Below are 13885 nucleotides of genomic sequence, written 5' to 3'. Positions count from 1 at the left end.
CTAAAAATAGCTCAGTTGCTGAGCAACAGAGCAAGGCTCCAGATGGGCAGAGCATTCCCAGATAGGGTACTTGCCAGTGGATCCCGGTCAGGGTACATGTGGGACTCTGTCTCTGTCTTCCTTCCTCTCACTTAATTAAAAAAAAAAAAAAAAAAGTAGTGGTTTTAAAAGTGTGGTATGTGGACCAATTAGAGGAAAGTCCCCAAGACCTTTTCAAGAGGTCCATAAAGTCAACTGCACTATTGCATGAAACTGATGATGCCTTTGCACAAGTCAAGGCAGTGGCAACAAACTGTACTAATCACTGTATTCTTTATCACCATGCAATCATAAAAAAAAGGCCATAATGAAGTGGTAAAAATTAGTTTTATTAAAGCTCAATATTAACATTAAAAAACATATCTTTTAATATTCTGTTGACAAAATTAAAAGCATATTTAACTGCAATAGTTGTCTATAAAAGCACTCAGATGATGAGTTGTGAGCTGAATTAGCACTTTTTTCATAGAAAGCCACTTTATCTAGAAAGAATGACAAACTAAGTCATTCTGAGTTGGGTGATTTGATACCTTTTTTCAAAAATCAATCAAATGAGCCTGTCACTGAAGGAAAACAACAGTCAATGGTATAATGCTAAACTTTCAAATTAGATTTAGAATTTTGTTCAACTTCACCAGGCTCTGCCAGTTTGATATCCTCCAGTGAACTAACAAATATGATATTTAAAATACTGTTTTACACAATGTTAATATATAGTATATCTGTGTAATTTAGAACACAGGAACTTTCCAAATAATCAATGCATGTTACAATATGGATAAAAGAGTCATTCAAAGTGCAGAAAGACTAATAGGATTTAATGTAACAAGAGTATGAACAGTTCATTACATGGTTTCAGATTCTACATTGCAATTTTTAAGAAACTACCACTTAAATGTTGGTGTAGTAGGGAAGAAAAACACCCACAATTAACTGAAGATTATTAAAATACTCCTCCCCCCCAAATACATTGCTGCATGTAGCTGGGTTTTCTTCACAGACTTCTACTAAAGAAACATGTTGCAAAAGACTAGATACAGTCTAAATACAGATGAGAATCTAGCTGTCCTCTATTAAGCAAGATATTAAAGAGAATGGCAAAATTATAAAACTATGCCACTCTTTTTTGAATATATTTATCTTTTATAAAAATGTCATTCATGCTAATATGCACTGGATTTGTGTTATTTCTTAAGTAAGTTATTAGATATTTTTTAAAAGTTTTTAGTTTTAATTTCTAATATGGCAACCTACATAAAGAAAAGCTCTTTGAGACCCTCAATCATTTTCAGGAGAGTAAGGAGTTCTCAGATAAAAAGAATTGGTAACTTCTACAAAGTAACAACTGCTAATAATTCTCATTTGCTGGACATTCTGCAAAACAATTCTACCGCTAGCCAAGGGACCAGTCTCCTCTTTATTTTCCCAGGTTCTATACAGTTTCTTACCATTTCATAACTATAAATGTTTGTTCTCTTAACTGGAGTTATGACTCCATAAAGTACAGTTTATAGTGTAAACAAAAACGTGAGGCACTGGATTCTTTCCAGCAGCCATACATATTTACTTATTTTTCTGAAAACCTTTGCTCACCGCAATTGATCAATTTATATAAAATTTATCCGTACCTGCTTGGCTGCATCGCGTCTTAAAAATTTCAAAAAAAGTTGGCCTCTCTTTGCATCCAATAGGCATTTTTCTCTACAATATTACTGCTGCGCTTCAAAACTGAGTCTGCAAAGGAGAAAAGTACACACTTCACGGGGTGGGGTCCTTAAGTGACTGTGAGGTAGCATTTAGAAGAGGGTGCAGTTGCCTAAGGTGACACAAAAGCTTGATCTCGGTCCCAACCTTTGGGACAACGCACTCGCTGCGACGGTGGGAGCCCTGTGTATTTGTGCTGCCCAACACAGCGGTCACAGTCCCGTCCAGCATTAGAAACGGGACAAGCGCGACTCCAAACAGCACTTCCGATAACTTTAATCACATTAACTCGTCACGGGCCGCGAGGGCTCCCATTAGGCGCCAATTCAAATCAGCGACCAGCTGAGGTGAAGAGGCGCGGACGCAGCGCCGGAAGCGCAAAACCCAGCCCAGCACCCAACATTCCAGAAAAGTAACGATCGTATGCAAGGAGGCTTCAGACTGGAACAACTGCTGCAGCTAGGTGCCCAGCCCCGAGCGGGTGGCGGGACCTCTTGTCCCAGGGGAGGGACCGAGCCTCCGGGAGGGACGGAAGGGACGGTCTACCGTCCCCATTCACGAGGCATCATCGGGGTTCGCGCCCGCACCCCACGGAAGCACTAACCACCTCCAAGATGCCGCTCTTCCGGTCGGCGCGGCACCCCACCGACTCCGGGCTCCGCGGGCTTTTCGGGTGGCGAACCTCCACCCTGACGTACACGGAGCAGTAAGTCGCCCGCGTCCGCTTTCATACACTGGCGCCAAAGCCGCGCTCCCACACGTCACTCGATGGCGTCATGACGCTACACGCAGTGCGCGCGCCGCCCGGAAGTCAGGCTGGGTGCGAGCCCCAGGTCCTTGTGCGAGTATCCAGCCGCAGCGCTGTGATGGGACAGGGTGGCGGCTCATCACGGAACCCTCGGGAGGCCGCCCTGTGTGCGTGTGCACTTGTCGTGTGCACTCCCGCCGCCTCATCTCTTGCTCCAGGCCGGGCGCGCCGCTGTGCTATCTCAGAGGCCCCTCTTCAGGCCTAGCATTCGCCAACCTTGGAAGCCCAGCGCAGCCTTCAGCGGAGGATGACCCGTTTCTGGCCGCTGGTCCCTGTGGAATGGACTGGCCAACATGTGAAGCTTGAGGACTTCGGCTCTAGCCCTGTGGTGCCAGTAAAGTAGAGGTCAAGTCAGTGGTGGGATCCAAATAATTTAACAACTGGTTCTCTGCCCTAATGACCGTTTTAGATATAAAAAAAGATATACCGAAAAGTAGCTTAATGTTTCATGCATTTAATACTTAAATAAGAATAATAAAAGAGGTACACAAAACTAGATTGTTACTAGTTTTAAAACTGAAAAAATATTAATACCTGACAAACAATAAAGCCGTTATTTATTTCCATATTGCTTCTTGATTGGTGTCCTCACTTGCAATATTTTTCACCTGTGGGCGTTATGAACATTATTACTATGGCGCTTAGAATACGCTATTGCACAGTTGAACGTTAAAAAAGAGTTAAGGACGTAAATTTGTGATTTCACAGTGGGTGGATGTGAAATCACCCAGGCGCCCATCTTAGAGAGAACCCTGATTATAAGTGCCACTTTAACAACCCATCCGCTGAACAACAAAAAAGTTAGGTATCAGTTCTGCCAAACCAGAGCGAATTGGCTGAATCCCACCACTGGATGTGTATAACATTGGCTCATGCAATGATGGAGGCTTGGTGAGTCCAAAGCTGGCATGCTGGAAACTCAGGGAACAGTCACAGTTCAAGGAGAAAGGCTGTCTGAAGGTGGGATCTCTTTTATGCTCCAGATAGATCAGTCTTGGTTCTGTTAAGTCCTTCATCTGATTGAATGAGTCCCACTTGAATTATAGAGAATAATTTGCTGTACTGAAAGCCCATTGATTTAAATGTTAATCCAATCCAAAAACACCCTCACAGAAACATCTAGAACAGAGGTCAGGAACCTTTTTGGCTGAGAGAGTCATGAACGCCACATATTTTAAAATGTAATTCTGTGAGAGCCATACAATGACCCGCGTACATTACGCATTATCCAATAAAAATTTGGTGTTGTCCCAAAGGACAGCTGTGATTGGCCCCAGCCACCCGCAACCATGAACATGAGCGGTAGGAAATGAATGGATTGTAATACATGAGAATGTTTTATATTTTTAACATTTTTTTTATTAAAGATTTGTCTGCAAGCCAGATGCAGCCATCAAAAAAGCCACATCTGGCTCACGAGCCATAGGTTCCTGACCCCTGATCTAGAATAATGTTTGACTCAATATCAGGGCACCATGGCCCAGTTAAGTTCACACATAATATTAACCATCCCACCTGGATAATAGCCATTTATAAAGCACTTAGTATATACCTAGTATATAGCACCATTTTGTTTAATTCTGTAAAGCCTATAAAGTAAGTTTAAATAGTCTCATTTTTAAATAAAATCAGGAAGATTTTATCTAAAAGTTCATAAATTTAGAAGCAATAAAAATCAATCAACTTCAAAGAAGTAAAAATTAGTACAGTTGCCCAAAATAGAAACGAGTGGTCTGGTCCTTCCACACCTTTTAAAGTTCTCAAAATCAAATTCTAACAGCCTGTTTCATGGCTTTGGACAAACATGATTGCCTTCTTAGTTAATGCCAGACAAACTGCTAAGCACTTTATATTCATTATCTCCTTTCATTCTTACAGCAATGTTGAAAGACTCAGTGAATCCATCAGGATTGGGTTTGGTGGGTACAGAAAACTCAACATTGGTTAAAATAGATAAAATTTTACCTCTATTTCCATCCCCCAAGTAAATAAAGTCTGCAGGGTAAGCTATCCAAACTGGTAAACAGCTCTATTCTCATAATTGATTGTGGTTCTTTCTATCCTCAGACTCTGCTGTCTTCAACACATCACTTCCTCCTGATGGTCCAAGATAGGTGCTCAGTTCCAACCATGGTGTCTACGTTCTAGTCACCGGGAACACAGAAGGACAACTATAGGTGCGTCCCTGTCCTTTGAGAACACTCCTCAGAAGTTGCATGTGCCCTGTCCTTTACACCCACTTGGTCAGAACTTAGATGGCCACACCTAGTTGCCAGGGAGAATGGGAAATACATTCAATATTCTAGGCAAACAAATACACAGTTTAAAAAAAAAAGGAAGAGGAGGAGGATGGCTCCTGGAAGACAATACCTCAAGAAGTGTTATAATACCATATTCCAGATGAAATTTCAGGGCCAAAAGAATGAAGCACGGGCCCTGGCCGGTTGGCTCAGTGGTAGAGCATCGGCCTGGCGTGCAGGAGTCCCGGTTCGATTCCCGGCCAGGGCACACAGGAGAAGCGCCCATCTGCTTCTCCACCCCTCCCCCTCTCCTTCTTCTCTGTCTCTTTCCCTCCTGCAGCCAAGGCTCCATTGGAGCAAAGTTTGCCCGGGCGCTGAGGATGGCTCTGTGTCCTCTGCCTCAGGCGCTAGAATGGCTCTATTTGCAACAGAGCAACGCCCCAGATGGGCAGAGCATCGCCCCCTGGTGGGCATGCCGGGTGGATCCCAGTCGGGCGCATGCGGGAGTCTGTCTAACTGCCTCCCCAACTTCAGAAAAATACAACAACAAAAAAAAGAATGAAGCACAGAGCTCTGAAGCAGTATAAAGAACTCATCAGTAGTAACTGTTAATATGGTAGAGGAAGCAAAGATTCAAATCTAAGTTTTAGAATCATTTTTTAAATAAATTAGAATGGATTCAAAGCTATGTCAACAATAATGTTGTTTCATAGCAACCTGATGTGCTTTCTTGAGCCAGAGAGGGTTAGCCCTGCGACTGTCCCACTGTATATAACTCAAAGCCCACCTTTTATGCTCTAAACTGAAATCTGAATACACCCATGGAAACGTGTCATATGTGTGAAATTCATGCAACCTCAGTAGAGATTGGAGAAAAAAATGATTGAAAACTAGGTACCATGTGATTCTACCACCTACTCCTCCCTTTTGTCATTCACTAGTCTTAGCCCATACCCCCCAAAACTAGGATAGATGCCATCTTGTTTGAGGATGAGAAAATTTTTTATATGCTGATAGCCAACAAAACAGGGGAGATAAAGAACAGGGAACATACTATATTTTCTGAGATCAAAACTGCCTATGTGGGTTTAATATAAAGTAGGCCATCCACTCAGACAAAAGATGGAAGAGACCTTGGTAGAGTTAAGCACCGACATCATTATAATAAATGGAAGGCTACAGTCCCCAGTCCTAAATGTTAATACAGTGGTACCTTGAGATACGAGTTTAATTCGTTCTGTAACCGAGCTTGTCAGTCAGTCAACTCGTATATCAAACAAATTTCTCCCATTTAAAATAACTGAAATAGATTTAATCCGTCCCAGCCCTGTGAAACATCCCCAAACTATCCAAAATTATAAAAAAGGACATTTTTAATTAAGACACACACATGTATACTTTACCAATGCATAACAAAATATATGAAATAAAGAAAAAAAGTGTTATTTAGTACTGTATTCTTACCTTGGAGACAGACGAGCACGGCTGACGGAGGTGAATGGCGGAAGAGGAGGGAGGGAGGGAGGGATGCAGGCACTGTAGACACGTAAACTAAAACTGCACTTTCTTAACACTAAATGTAAACTAAACTGCATTTTCTTCACTTTAAACAAAACTAAAACTGCACTTTTACTTAAAATGAAACCACAAAAATTGTAAAAAAAAATGCACTTTCTTAACTTTAAACTTAACTAAGCTTAACATTATGTATTTTTCATTTAATCATCACATGTTTTTGCCTTTTTGGCTGCACTTTCGGCACTTTCACTTTCAGGACTTTTGAATAAAAATCGATCCAAAGAGGTTTGCTTTTGCCTGCCTTTTAAAATGTATGGAAATGTGACAAGTGTCATTAAAAAGTGCTGAAGAACGACCAGTTGAAACTTTTTTCTGGGTGTTTCTTTTCAATGAAACTCGAAAGCTTCTCCCACATTGCCAGCATGTCTTTCATTTCACTTGCAGAAATCACTTCCTCCGACTCTACCTCCTCCTCACTACTAATCTCTTGCAGAAGCTCTGTATGTTGCATCATCTCTAGCTCCTTCAAATGCTCAGTTGAGAGTTCATCCTGATGTTCCTCCATGGGCTCGTTCATGTCACCATCATTTCATATAGGTAGGCACATATCCTACTGAGGCAGGGCCACACATGGCACTCCACTGGAGAGCTATTCCTAAGAGGGCAAAAGGCCTATGTGGCCCGCTAGTTGTTTATGAGAGGCAGTTTGCCCCCAGGGTTCTTAGGAAAGGGGGAAGAGGAAGAGGCATCTGAGGTGCCTGTCCCTTTTGCACGACCCGAGGCTAGGTGAACCCCAGCCTGGCAAAGTGCAGGATGGCAGCAGTGGCGAGGCTCTGCGCTTAGTCCCAAAGCGGCGTCTAACCTTCCCAAGGTTCCCTTTTCCGTTGCCGCCGGATTAGGGACATGGCTGCCGTAGGAGAGGTGGTGCGGACCGGTGGGTGTTTGGACCCGCCATTTCTAAACCAACTTTTATTCCCTCCCCCCCGGCAGCTGTCTAGCTTTATTTCTTACAATAAAAGCAGCAAATTAAAATACAATTTTATAAATTTACCTTCCTGACAGTGGGCTGCTTTAGCCTATATGAGGTTTCTAATTTCCCCGCAATTTTCTGAAAATTCTTTTACAATTTTTATTATGGCTAACGCAGTGGGTCTCCTCATGAACTCTATGCCTCCCTCATTAGACAACAATTATGCCACACAAAGGAACTGAGAGACTTGTAGAGGACCCAACACTCCCTCGGCCTGTGGGAGAGTGTTGAAACTTTTCTATAATTTTTACACCAGTGGAGGGCAACAAGCCATTATCCCCAAACCTACGGAGGGCCCATCTTTGATAATCCTATTCCTTTTTAATTCTGTTACTTATGATTCTATTACTCCTGGAGCTGCAATTTAATTTAAGAAACTGACAATTGCCTGACCAGGTGGTGGCGCAGTGGATAGAGCGTCAGACTGGGATGCGGAGGACCCAGGTTCGAGACCCCGAGGTCGCCAGCTTGAGTGTGGACTCATCTGGCTTGAGCAAAAAAAAAAAAAAAAAAGCTCACCAGCTTGGACCCAAGGTTGCTGGCTTGAGCAAGGGGTTACTTGGTCTGCTGTAGCCTCATGGTCAAGGCACATATGAGAAAGCAATCAGTGAATAACTAAAGTATCACAACGAAAATGATACTTTAGTTATTGATGATTGATGCTTCTCATCTCTCTCCATTCCTGTCTGTCCCTATCTATCCCTCTCTCTGACTCTCTCTGTCGCTGTTTCTTAAAATAAAATAAAAATTATAAAAAAAAAAAGAAATTGACAATTAACTAGCAAGGTCCACACCCATGGTTTGCTAATTTTTAAATTCTTTAAGATTTTTTTAAATACTATTTCTACCCTGTATTTTCTAAATGAGCAAAACTTCTTTGGTTAGTAGGTGGATATTTGAAACTAGTTTTTATTCTATATTTCCTTCAGTTACCCCACTCTTTCTCTAGTACTTTTCCCCTTTGCTCCTAATGGAGGTGGCAGCGGGTTTGTCTCTTAGTGCTTCGTTTGCTGTTTGCTGTTTGCCTTCTGCTCGGGTGCTGTGCTAAGGCTGAGGCTGAAGAATGACGGTGAGGAGGAGGAGCATGCATACCTTCGCCTCTCCTCAGCCGGGGCCCCACCCCCTCGCTTCGCACACCGCGTGTCCCTGCTTGGCTTTTTACTCTTCTTCCATTCAAATCGCTTGCTTGCCAGCCCTTTCCCCTAGAGCAAGGGTTGGGAACCTATGGGTCGCAAGCCAGATGTGGCTCTTTTGATGGCTGCATTTGGCTCGCAGACAAATCTTAAATAAAATAACTTTAAAAATATAAAACATTCTCATGTATTACAATCCATTCGTTTCCTACCACTCATGTTCATGGTTGCGGGTGGCTGGGGCCAATCATAGCTGTCCTCCGGGACAACACCAAATTTTTATTGGATAATGTATAAGGTACAGGGGTCGTTGTATAGCTTTCATGGAATTACATTTTAAAATATGTGGCATTCATGGCTCTCTCAGCCAAAAAGGTGCCCTAGAGGCTGGAGAAACACTTTCCCAGGCGTATTCCCTATTGCAATACACACATTGATCTTTTCCTAATGGAGTTCTAATTCTTTCTCTCGAATCCCCTTTTTGTCTTAGATATAAATCTGGCTGGACTAGGAAGATGGAGCGCCCTTTCTGTATTGAACAACCTTTTAGCCATTGTGGTGGATCTATTGTTAAATTTAGCCATTGATCAATGTATGGAAACTGATCAGGGTGGCCTGGATCCTCAGTTATGATATTCCATACTTCCCTTACTAGCTGGAGATTAAAAGTTCCCGTTGATGGCCATCCTATCCCCAAATTTGGCCATTCTGATTCACAGAGAGTGCGAAGCCTTCTCTTAGACCACTTAATTCCATACCCATGGTTGTCTTCATAAGCTTCTTGAAAGTGTTTTAAAAGACAACCTAAAGGAGTCTTCTGTGAACTGGCCCCTCCTCCCATATTTAATAGCTAAGGCTACTAATTACAAAATTAAAACTACTTCAGGAAAATCCAGAAATTAGTGCACCGATAAAAACAAGAAAGATGAGACAGATAATTAACTAGCACCCAGAATAAGGGGTGTTTGACTATAGAGGTACTAATTATTACACAAGACAAGGGGAAGAAGCCAACAGAAAAGAATAATTTCTTCAGGGGAGAAATCTAACAGGGCCCCCTGAAGCTAGAATTTGAGAACAAAGAGAACAATTCACCACTTAAGATTGCTTTTTATTCAGAAACTTCCAATTTTGACACAAAACTCAAGCCAGGCCTTAAAATTAGACACATTTAGACATTAAACAAAGACTTTACATATAAATTACAGTTAATAAATTTAAATGAGTGTGCTATATTTCAATTAAAATTATATCGTATAGTTTTCTGATGAACAAAGACAAAACTTTATAGACAAGGGAGGGGCTCCCCCTAGTGGCCTTTCAGGTGCATGCAGGTTGTGGCACCAGAGATTGCTTTAAACCAGGGGTTTCTAGACAGACATTAAAAACAAAGACTGAGATCTTGACAAATACAAAGCTATCCCTGAAAGTCCTGAGAGGGGACTGATCAGCTCAGTATCAACTCAGTCCCTACTCAGGTTTCTTCCCGAGAACACCACCAAATGTGGAGACTAGTTTCGAACAGCATAGTAGTTGGTCCTACCTACACACCGGAGTTCCAAATTAGCAAAGCCAAAATCTTGTTTCACTTACACCAGGGGTCTCAAACTCAACTCAGCATGTGGGCCGCAGAGCAAGATCACAGCCGTTCAGCGGGCCGCACTAGGTCTACAAAAGGCAACTGTTACGCAACGCTTTTCTCACTGCAGTTGAAAACAAAAAAAAATCAGTACAACAAGCACAATCGTACATGCAGTTTACTCAGTGTCACAAAACGACCAGAAAGTGTAGTTTGCATCACAACTGCTGTTAACTAAGCTAATATCTAGCTAGGATGCTAGAGAAATGAAAAATACAAGTAGGCCCGTAGGCTTACTTAATATTATCCAAAATATTTTGAACTTCGTGGATTAGTCTGTGGGCTGCACAAAATTGTTCGGCGGGCCGCGAGTTTGAGACCCCTGACTTACACACTACTGGAGTTACAAATTAGTAAAGCAAAAGGGTTTGCTTTACCTACAAGTTTCCAGAGTTTCAAATCAGCAAAACAAAAGATTTACTTTACCTACAGACTGGAGTTACAAATTAGTAAAACCACAAATCTAAGATTGGCCACAAATCTAAGATTGATGTTACGTACAAGTTTCCAGAGTTTCAAATCAGCAAAGCAGGAGATTTGCCTTACCTACACACTGGAGTTATAGATTAGTAAAGTCACAAGTCTACTTTACCTACATCCTAGTCCCAGACCAGCACCAGCCCTAAACAAAAAAGTGAAAGCAAGAATTCAGGAAAAAAAACAAAATTCAGTAAAGCCAGAGAATTGCTTTACCTACCTCCTTGATTTCTCTGCCAAATTGTCCAAATTGTTGAATTTGGGAACCGGGAGGCATCTACCGGAGAACTGTCCGGACCCAAAGGAAAACTGGGAGCCCTTAAAACATGTCAAGTGGCGCCTCTCCTCGAAATTCAAGTGGGACCCGGCAGACTCCCAGAGGACCAGCCAATTCGGGATGTCTCTACCCGGTGATGCGAAACACCACAGCCATGCGTTGGGTGCCAAATGTTGTAAAGTATCTGTTGGTCAAATAAGTTTGTAAATATGATATATATGTTTGCTTGCTTATAGTTTGCATTGGATGTGGGGGGACAGGCTGTAAGCAGGCAGGATTCTTATAGCCTAAGGCTTAGTTTTAAGACTAAGCCTTTCCCACCCTTTTTGATGTAGGGTGGTACACTCTCAGGAGGAATCCCATTATGCCTCAGATGAGTAACTTTGTGTTGGAGAATTCCTTATTTGTATATTAGATTAAAGGTTTGGATTTCTACACTATAAAGTGGGGCAGACCAGGAGCTTGTCCGCTCTCAGTTCCTGAGATTAGCATTAGAGAGGAGAGCAGGGAAAGGCTATGTGGAGGAGGCCAGGAGAAATAGCCAAGATGGTGGAGTGCTGAGTAAGAAACCAGTTTGTGCAGAGTTTGTGCAGAGAGAAGGAAGGAGATGGGGAACAGAGGTGAATAAGTCTGGTGAGCTAGAAACCTTTGATTCTAGGATACTCGGATAAGTCAGTAGCTTTGTGAGCACTGAATGAGTGGGTTTTGGAGTCCAGTGTGTGGTTTTACTTGCCCACCAGGTGCAAGCTAGGATTAAAGATGATGGCCCACCAGTTCTTGGCTCCATTGTTTCATTACCATCTGTCTGAATCCTATTCGAACCAACATGTGAATGGCCACCGTGGTGGCTCCTGACCTTACAGTATCCAAACCTTAATTCCATGGGTTTACGTAGAGATACCAAATCCAGGTAAATTTTGAAGAGTTTTATTAAAGGAGGAAATTTATTAAATATGCCAGCTGCATATAGCTTACATGGGACAATGTGAAAGGCCCAAATCATGTGTGTGCAAAATATTTTAGAGGCAGTTTATATATCCTTGATCAGACATGGGCAGGGGGGGAGAGCATGACATCATGGCATAAGCTTACAACCTTTGTTTTCACCTACACAGGTTTGGGAAAAGGATGAAGGGGGATGGGACACAATTCATTAGCAAGTTTACAACATTTGTATAGGATTCATAAAAACCGTTTCTACACATTAAAACTTACAAGGTAACACAACAGTAAAAATGTCACTCTACATATTAAAAGATATTCCTATATTTTCTAGTGTTCATTTGCCATTCCCTTATTTAGAGATAATTACACACTTTCAGGAGGGGCAGGGTAGTTTCCGTGGAGCTAGGGCAGGGGTCCCCAAACTTTTTACACAGGGGGCCATTTCATTGTCCCTCAGACCACTGGAGGGCCGGACTATAAAAAAACTATGAACAAGTCCCTATGCACACTGCACATATCTTATTTTAAAGTAAAAAAACAAAACGGGAACAAATACAATATTTAAAATAAAGAACAAGTAAATTTAAATCAACCAACTGACCAGTATTTCAATGGGAACTATGCTCCTCTCACTGACCACCAATAAAAGAGGTGCCCCTTCCGGAAGTGTGGTGGGGGCCGGATAAATGGCCTCAGGGGGCCGCATGCGTGGGCCCTAGTTTGGGGACCCTTGAGCTAGGGGATGAAAGGCCTGTAAATGGCCCATCAATATAAGAAAAGGTTTATTTTAATCTTTCTCTTCTTGCACCTGGCTAGCTATTTACCTGTTTCCTTACAGGGAAAGACAGGAATTTAAATCTCCTTTCCTTCTTCATTTACAATACAATGCTATCGGCCATCCTGAGTTGGTGCTAATCTCACAAGTACAGAAATCACATTTACAAAATCTCTCTGCACGCCTAGCCCAAATTAATAAAATGTTCTTTAAGCTTCCTCAAGTATTAAAATTAATTCTGTAGTGTTTTTGGTACCTTACTACAGTTTAATTACAGTTCCGTTATCAGCTTCTTGGAATAACTTGCAGCACAAAGCAAGAAAAACAAGATTTGTAAATAGTTAAGACAAATGGTCCGAAACTCCCCTTACACTATCTCCCCTCCCAAGACATGAGGGTTACATATGCTTACAGAAGAAAGAAACAGGCACCCTGTGCATGAACACTGAAAAGGTCTGCAAGATGTAAGAAATCTGACTTTAGGGAGTTTCGGTTTTGAAGCCTATTAGGTCATGTTGCTTGGCCGGCTAAATAAATCCCCTTTCCTTCAGCAAGTTGCCTGAGCATCTTTTGTCCTCCGGGAGTTGTTGCTTCCAGCCATTCCTGCAACAGTTTGAGTTACTTTGGATATATACCCAGAGGTAAAATTGCTGAGTCATGTGGCAGTTCCTTTTTTAATTTTTTGAACTAACTCTATACTCTTTTCTGCAATGGCTACACCAGTCTGCATTCCTACTTTCAGTGCTCTAGGAGTCTTTCTCTCCACACCCTCACCAACACTTGTTTGTTTTCTTACTGATGATAGTCATTCTGATAGGTGTGAAGTAATACCTCATTCTGGTTTTAATGTGCATTTATGTGATGATTAGTGATGTTGAGCATCTTTTCACATCAATTAGCCATCTGTATTTACTCCTAGAAAAATGTCTATTTGAGTCATTTGCATTTTTAAATTGTATAGTTTGATTTTTTTGGTGTTGAGTTATATGGTTTCTTTATAAATTTTGGATATTAACCTTTTATTATGTGATAAGGTACCAAAGAACTGTAAAACTTAGTATTGGCAATGCCATTTTAAAGAGGAAAAGTCAAGCTTCTTGCTCCCTCCTTTCTTTAGAACAGTGGTCCCCAAGCCCTGGGCCGCAAACCGGTACCAGTCCATGGGCTGTTTGGTACCAGTCTGCAGAAAAAGAATAAATAACTTACATCATTTCCGTTTTATTTATATTTAAGTCTGAACGATGTTTTATTTTTTAAAAATGACCAGATTCCCTATGTTACATCCATCTAAGACTCACTC

General features: G+C 41.7%; 1 protein-coding gene across 1 annotated transcript in view; it reads right to left on the bottom strand.

Annotated features, from left to right (window-relative positions):
- The window catches only part of BRCA2 (BRCA2 DNA repair associated), a 75609-nt gene extending 73126 nt beyond the window's left edge, over positions 1-2483 (bottom strand). The window contains exons 1-2 of the mRNA XM_066258262.1: positions 2348-2483; positions 1668-1773 (exon numbers count right to left, since the gene is read on the bottom strand). Coding sequence (XP_066114359.1) covers positions 1668-1734 — 67 coding nt within the window. The 5' untranslated portion in view covers positions 1735-1773; positions 2348-2483. The remainder of the gene's footprint in view (positions 1-1667; positions 1774-2347) is intronic.
- Between the last annotated feature and the right edge of the window lie 11402 nt (positions 2484-13885).

The sequence above is a fragment of the Saccopteryx bilineata genome, chromosome 2 (genome assembly GCF_036850765.1).
Source record: "Saccopteryx bilineata isolate mSacBil1 chromosome 2, mSacBil1_pri_phased_curated, whole genome shotgun sequence".
Taxonomy (NCBI): domain Eukaryota; kingdom Metazoa; phylum Chordata; class Mammalia; order Chiroptera; family Emballonuridae; genus Saccopteryx; species Saccopteryx bilineata.
The sequence above is the reverse complement of the archived record's forward strand: the minus strand, read 5'-3'. Positions and strand labels throughout refer to the sequence as shown.